At 54.3% G+C, this 7,500-nt stretch overlaps 1 protein-coding gene across 2 annotated transcripts in view; it reads right to left on the bottom strand.

Moving 5' to 3' along the window:
- The window catches only part of LOC122266516 (uncharacterized), a 32,892-nt gene that overhangs the window by 5,514 nt on the left and 19,878 nt on the right, over positions 1-7,500 (bottom strand). For both annotated transcript variants that reach the window (XM_086545933.1, XM_086545934.1), the window contains one exon: positions 1,140-1,282. In XM_086545933.1, coding sequence (XP_086402059.1) covers positions 1,140-1,282 — 143 coding nt within the window. The remainder of the gene's footprint in view (positions 1-1,139; positions 1,283-7,500) is intronic.

The following is a 7,500-nucleotide window of genomic DNA, read 5'->3' as shown; positions in this document are numbered from 1 at the left end:
GAGGAGGAAAAGGGGGGGCGAGGGAGGGAAAGAGAAAGAGGGAGAGAAAGAAAAGTAGGAAAAGAATGAGAAAGAGAAGGAAGAGGAGGAGGAGGAAGAGGAGGAGGAGCAAGAGGAGGAGAAGAAGAAGGAGAAGGAAGAAAAGAAGGAGAAGGAAGAAAAGAAGGAGAAAGAGAAGAAAGAGAAAGAGAGAGAAATGAAAATAAAAAAAATAAAGGGAAAGAGAGAGAAAAGGGAAAAGACATAATAATGAAATATAAGACGTTCACCTATTTCCAGGTGCCAATACCCTTTTGTCCTGGCTGTGTGTATGTTATCGACACCCTCACCCCCCCCCCTATCTTAATTGAAAGGGAGAGGGCGTGGGAGGATACGAAGAGAGAAGACAGAGAGTGGGTAAAGAGAAGAGGGAAAGGAAAGGGGAGAGAAAAAAAAACAAGGAAAAAAAGGGGACCACGACAAAAAACAAGACAAAAGAAACAGGATGATAAAAAAAAAAAAAATCTCGCGGATAGACAGACAGTCAAAACACGACTCACAGCCCGTAGACAAACAGACAAACAGACAGACAGACAGGGAAAGGAAAGGAGAGAGAAAAAAAACATGGGAAGGAAAGGGGACCACGACAGAAAAAAACAAAAAAAAAGGTTGATGATAAAAAAAATCAAAAAAAATCTCGCGGACAGACAGACAGACAAGACACGACTCACAACCCGTAGCCAGACAGACAAACAGCCAAACAGACAGACAGACAGGGAAAGGAAAGGAGAGAGAAAAAAAAAAACAAGGGAAGAAGAGGGGACCATGACAAAAAACAAGACAAAAGAAAGAGGATGATAAAAAAAAAAAAATCTCGCGGATAGACAGACAAAACACGACTCACAGCCCGTAGACAAACAGACAAACAGCCAAATAGACAGACAGACAGGGAAAGGAAAGGAGAGAAAAAAAGGAAAGGAGAGAAAAAAAGGGAAGGAAAGGGGACCACGACAAAAAAACAAGACAACAGGAAGAGGATGACAAAAAAAAAAAAAAAAAAAAAAAAAAAAAAATCTCGCGGACAGACAGACAGACAAAACACGACTCACAGCCCGTAGACAGACAAACAGCCAAACAGCCAAACAGACAGACAGACTAACCGCCCATCCCCCGAAGTGGCAGTGTCCCGCGGCCTCCTTGTCTCCGCCGAGCTCGCTGTCCTTCCGTTTCTTCTTCTTGGATTCTTCGCCCTTGGAGTCCACGCCCGCCGCCATCAGGTCGTTGAGCAGCTTCTTGCGGAGGTCTGAGGGGAAGAGGCGAGGGGAATGAGGTGTATGGTTTGTGTGAGGTGTGGATAAATCGATGGATAGGTAGGGAAATTCATGTAGGTATTTATGTAGGTAGGTATGCAGACACGGCCTCTCATGAACATACATACATACATACATACATACACACACAATATTCTTATTTACATTCTATCTATCTATCTCTATCTCTTATCACCATTTCCCTCCTTTTCTCCGTTTCTCTCCGTTTCCCTCTCTCTCCTTTTCTCTCTTTCTCTCCCCCCACCAATGCTTTTCTCTTTCTCTCTCTCTTTCCCTCTTTCTCTCTCTCTCTCTATATATATATATATATATATCTTATATAGATATATGGATATAAAGATATAGATAAAAAGATAAAAAAATAGATAAATAGATATTGATAGATATATAGATAGATCGATATAGATCGATATATAGATAGATACATATACATACAGCATATAGCTACATAGAAGGTACGACCGCATGTCGGCCTCGAAAGCCCATAACGAATCGCTTTCACATTCCCATTCATGGCTTCGTGGGTCGGACTCACCGCCTCTTAATTCACCCATTCATGATGAGTAATCACCCTGGCGAGGAGACCAACGCGGTCGCATTTATTGACCGCGTGTGTTTGCATTCAGATTTGTGCGTTTGATTCAGAATTGCACCTTTGAGGGCCGGGTGATTTGCAGAGGGAGGAGGGAGGAGGGAGGAGGGAGGAGGGAGGAGGGAGGAGGGAGGGAGGGAGGAGGGAGGGGGAGGGGGGAGGAGGGGGGAAGAGGGAGGAGGGAGGGGGAAGGGGGAGGGATAAGGGGGGAGGGGGGGAAGGGAGGAGGGGGAAGGGGGAAGGGAGAAGGGGGGAGGGGGAGGAGGAGGGGAGGGAGGGAAGGAGGGAGGGGGAAGGAGGAGGAAAGAGGGAGGGGGAGGAGGAAAGAGGGAGGGGTAAGGAGAGGGGGAGGGGGGAGGAGGGAGAGAGAGAGAGAGTAGTAAAGAGAGGGAGAGGGGGAAAGACTAAGATAGATAGATAGAGAGATGAAGAGAGGGAAGGAGGAGGGGAGGGGGAATGGGGGACAGGGTGAGAGGAGGGAGAGAGGAGAGAGAGAGAGAGTGGGAATGAGAGGGGGAGGGGAAAGACTAAGATAGATAGATAGATAGAGAAATGAGAGAAAAAGAGACGATAAAAGGGAAGTAAAGAAAAAGGAAAAGATATGTCAAAGCAAAAATGAAAAGCGATGAAAGTGAACAAAAAAAAATCAATGGAAACCCGAAAAAAGTAATAAAAGAAAAAAAAGGAAAAAAAGCAAATAGAAAAAAAATGAATGAACGAAAAGAAATCAGACAAGAGTCGAAGAGATAAACCCAAAAGAAAGAAAATGCAAGAGAAAGGAAGTGCAAGAGGAGAAAAACCTCGCCCACTCAATAAATCTCAGATCTTAGTACCACAACTTGCCCAAGACCCCCCCCCCCTTTAAAAAAAAAAAAAAAAAAATGGAAACCCCCAAAAAGGTAATGAAAGAAAAAACGAAAAGAAAAAAAAAGAAAAAAAAGAGAAAACTAATAATAAGGAAACAAGTTAACAAGGAAACGAAAAGTCTGCCAACAAAAACAAAATTATGCAACACTAGAATTGCAATTTCGAAAAAGAAAAAGAAAAACAAAATGATGCAACACCTTCACATCCAATAAACCTTAACAAAATCTGATCATGAGAAAGTTGACAATTGCATAATATCATATGTGCGAAGGAGAGAAAAGGGGGAAGAGGAGAGGGGGGAAGGGGAGAAGGGGAGAGGGGGGAAGGGGGGGAAGAGGAGGAGAGTAGGGGAGAGGGGGAAAGGAGAGTAGGGGAGAGGGGGAAAGGAGAGTAGGGGAGAAGGGGAAAGGAGAGTAGGGGAGAGGGGGAAAGGAGAGTAGGGGAGAAGGGGGGAAAGAAGAGTAGGGGAAAGGGGGAAAGGAGAGTAGAGGAGAGGGGAGAGGGGGGAAAGGAGTGTAGGGGAGAGGGGGGAAAGGAGAGTAGGGGAAAGGGGGGAAAGGAGAGTAGGGGAAAGGGGGGAAAGGAGAGTAGGGGAGAGGGGGGAAAGGAGAGTAGGGGAGAAGGGGGGAAAGGAGAGTAGGGGAGAAGGGGGGAAAGGAGAGTAGGGGAGAAGGGGGGAAAGGAGAGTAGGGGAGAGGGGGGAAAGGAGAGTAGGGGAGAAGGGGGAAAGGAGAGTAGGGGAGAGGGGGGAAAGGAGAGTAGGGGAGAGGGGGGAAAGGAGAGTAGGGGAGAGGGGGGAAAGGAGAGTAGGGGAGAGGGGGGAAAGGAGAGTAGGGGAGAGGGGGGAAAGGAGAGTAGGGGAGAGGGGGGAAAGGAGAGTAGGGGAGAGGGGGAAAGGAGGGTAGGGGGGAGGGGGGAAAGGAGAGGAGGGGAGAGGGGGAAAGGAGGGAAGGGGAAAGGGGGAAAGGAGAGTAGGGGAGAAGGTCGTATTAGGGGAAAGGGGAAGGAGAGTTAGGGGAGAGGGGGTGAAAGGAGTGTATGTGAAGGGGGGTCACGTATCGAAGGGGAGCTGTTTAAAGGAAGAGTATGATAGAGCAAGGGGGAAAGGAGAGTAGGGAGGGGGGAAAGGAGAGTAGGGGAGAGGGGGGAAAGGAGAGTAGGGGAGAGGGGAAAGGAGAGTAGGGGAGAGGGGGAAAGGAGAGTAGGGGAGGGGGAAAGGGGGGAGAGGGGGGGAGAGTAGGGGAGAGGGGGAAAGGAGTGTAGGGGAGAGGGGGAAAGGAGAGTAGGGGAGAGGGGGGAAAGGAGAGTAGGGGAGAGGGGGGAAAGGAGAGTAGGGGAGAGGGGGGAAAGGAGAGTAGGGGAGAGGGGGGAAGGAGAGTAGGGGAGAGGGGGGAAAGGAGAGTAGGGGAGAGGGGGAAAGGAGAGTAGGGGAGAGGGGGAAAGGAGAGTAGGGGAGAGGGGGAAAGGAGAGTAGGGGAGAGGGGGAAAGGAGAGGAGGGGGAGAGGGGGGAGAGGGGGAAAGGAGAGTAGGGGAGAGGGGGAAAGGAGAGTAGGGGAGAGGGGGAAAGGAGAGTAGGGGAGAGGGGGGAAAGGAGAGTAGGGGAGAGGGGGAAAGGAGTGTAGGGGAGAGGGGGGAAAGGAGAGTAGGGGAGAGGGGGGAAAGGAGAGTAGGGGAGAGGGGGAAAGGAGAGTAGGGGAGAGGGGGGAAAGGAGTGTAGGGGAGAGGGGGGAAAGGAGAGTAGGGGAGAGGGGGGAAAGGAGGGAAGGGGAGAGGGGGAAAGGAGAGTAGGGGAGAGGGGGGAAAGGAGAGTAGGGGAGAGGGGGGAAAGGAGGGTAGGGGAGAGGGGGAAGGAGAGTAGGGGAGGGGGAGAGAGGGGGAAAGGGGAAAGGAGGTAGGGGAGAGGGGGGAAAGGAGAGTAGGGGAGAGGGGGAAAGGAGAGTAGGGGAGAGGGGGGAAAGGAGTGTAGGGGAGAGGAGGGGGGGAAGGAAGAGGTAGGGGAAAGAGAGAGGGGAGGGGAGGAGGTAGGGGAGGGGGGGAAGGAGAGTAGGGGAGAGGGGGGAAAGGAGAGTAGGGGAGAGGGGGGAAAGGAGAGTAGGGGGAGGGGGGGAAAGGAGAGTAGGGGAAGGGGGAAAGGAGTGTAGGGGAAGGGGGGGGAAAGGGAGAGTAGGGAGGGGGAAAGGAGAGTAGGGGAGAGGGGGAAAGGAGAGTAGGGGAGGGGGGAAAGGAGAGTAGGGGAGAGGGGGGAAAGGAGTGTAGGGGAGAGGGGGGAAAGGAGAGTAGGGGAGAGGGGGAAAGGAGAGTAGGGGAGAGGGGGAAAGGAGAGTAGGGGAGAGGGGGGAAAGGAGAGTAGGGGAGAGGGGGGAAAGGAGAGTAGGGGAGAGGGGGAAAGGAGAGTAGGGGAGAGGGGGAAAGGAGAGTAGGGGAGAGGGGGAAAGGAGAGTAGGGGAGAGGGGGGAAAGGAGAGTAGGGGAGAGGGGGGTAGGGGGGAGGGGAGAGGAGGGTAGGGGAGAGGGGGAGGGAGAGTAGGGGAGAGGGGGAAAGGAGAGTAGGGGAGAGGGGGAAAGGAGAGTAGGGGAGAGGGGGGAAAGGAGAGTAGGGGAGAGGGGGGGAAAGGAGAGTAGGGGAGAGGGGGGAAAGGAGAGTAGGGGAGAGGGGGAAAGGAGAGTAGGGGAGAGGGGGAAAGGGGGGAGGGGGGGGGGGGGGAAAGGAGGGTAGGGGAGAGGGGGAAAGGAGGGGAGGGGAGAGGGGGAAAGGAGAGTAGGGGAGAGGGGGAAAGGAGTGTAGAGATGGGAGGAGGGGGAAAGGGAGAGAGTAGGGGAGAGGGGGAAAGGAGAGTAGGGGAGAGGGGAGAGGGGGAAAGGAGTGTAGGGGAGAGGGGGGAAAGGAGAGTAGGGGAGAGGGGGAAAGGGGGGAAGGGGGGAGGGGGGAAAGGAGAGTAGGGGAGAAGGGGGAAAGGAGAGTAGGGGAGAAGGGGGGAAAGGAGAGTAGGGGAGAGGGGGGAAGGGCGCGCGGGGGAGCGGGGGAAAGGGGAGGAGGGGAGGGGGGGGGACGGAGTGTAGGGGAGAGGGGGGAAAGGAGAGTAGGGGAGAGGGGGAAAGAGAAGGAGAGGGGAAGTCGAGTGTAGGGGAGAGGGGGGAAAGGAGTGTAGGGGAGAGGGGGGAAAGGAGTGTAGGGGAGAGGGGGAAAGGAGTGTAGGGGAGAGGGGGGAAAGGAGAGTAGGGGAGAGGGGGAAAGGAGAGTAGGGGAGAGGGGGAAAGGAGAGTAGGGGAGAGGGGGAAAGGAGTGTAGGGGAGAGGGGGAAAGGAGAGTAGGGGAGAGGGGGAAAGGAGTGTAGGGGAGAGGGGGGAAAGGAGAGTAGGGGAGAGGGGGAAAGGAGAGTAGGGGAGAGGGGGGAAAGGAGAGTAGGGGAAAGGGGGAAAGGAGTGTAGGGGAGAGGGGGGAAGGAGGGTAGGGGAGAGGGGGGAAAGGAGAGTAGGGGAGAGGGGGAAAGGAGAGTAGGGGGGAGGGGGGAAAGGGAGGAGGGGGGAGGGGGGGAGGGGAGGAGGGGAGGAGAGGGGGAAAGGAGAGGAGGGGAGAGGGGGGAAAGGAGGAGGGAGAGGGGGGAAAGGAGAGTAGGGGAGAGGGGGGAAAGGAGAGTAGGGGAGAGGGGGGAAAGGAGAGTAGGGGAGAGGGGGAAAGGAGTGTAGGGGAGAGGGGGGAAAGGAGAGTAGGGGAGAGGGGGAAAGGAGAGTAGGGGAGAGGGGGGAAAGGAGAGTAGGGGAGAGGGGGAAAGGAGAGTAGGGGAGAGGGGGGAAGGAGAGTAGGGGAGAGGGGGAAAGGAGGGTAGGGGAAAGGGGGAAAGGAGAGTAGGGGAGAGGGGGAAAGGAGAGTAGGGGAGAGGGGGGAAAGGAGAGTAGGGGAGAGGGGGAAAGGAGAGTAGGGGAAAGGGGGAAAGGAGAGTAGGGGAGAGGGGGGAAAGGAGAAGAGGGGAGAGGGGGAAAGGAGAGTAGGGGAGAGGGGGGAAAGGAGAGTAGGGGAGAGGGGGAAAGGAGAGTAGGGGAGAGGGGGAAAGGAGAGTAGGGGAGAGGGGGAAAGGAGAGTAGGGGAGAGGGGGGAAAGGAGGGTAGGGGAGAGGGGGAAAGGAGAGTAGGGGAGAGGGGGAAAGGAGAGTAGGGGAGAGGGGGAAAGGAGAGTAGGGGAGAGGGGGGAAAGGAGAGTAGGGGAGAGGGGGAAAGGAGAGTAGGGGAGAGGGGGAAAGGAGAGTAGGGGAAAGGGGGAAAGGAGTGTAGGGGAGAGGGGGGAAAGGAGAAGAGGGGAGAGGGGGAAAGGAGAGTAGGGGAAAGGGGGAAAGGAGTGTAGGGGAGAGGGAGAAAGGAGAAAGGAGAAAAAACAAAGGAGAAGGGAGAGGGGGAGGAAGGGGAAAAGGGGAGGAAGGGGAAAAGAGGAAAACAGGAAAAGGGGAAAAAGGTAAAGGGTAAGGTTTAACGTGGGAGAGGAAGAGTAAAGGGGAAGAGTAAAGGGGAAGAGTAAAGGGGAAGAGCGACAGGGAGAGATGGGGGAATGGTGGGAGAGGGGAAAAGGGTAAGGCTAAGAGGGGAAGGAGGGAGCGGTGAGAGTATGAAGGGTGAAAGAGGGTAAATAAGGAGGGAACAGGAGAGGGAGGGGGTAAGGGGGAGTGGGGAGAGAGGGAGTGGGGAGAGAGGGAGAGGAGGAAAGGGGGAAGGAAATAGGAAGGAGGGAGGAGCGGGAAG

The sequence above is a fragment of the Penaeus japonicus genome, unplaced genomic scaffold, assembly GCF_977035675.1.
Source record: "Penaeus japonicus unplaced genomic scaffold, GWHDUDI00000001_assembly GWHDUDI00000017, whole genome shotgun sequence".
NCBI classification, from domain to species: Eukaryota; Metazoa; Arthropoda; class Malacostraca; order Decapoda; family Penaeidae; genus Penaeus; species Penaeus japonicus.
Note: the sequence above shows the minus strand (reverse complement) of the source record. Positions and strands in the feature narration are given on the sequence as shown.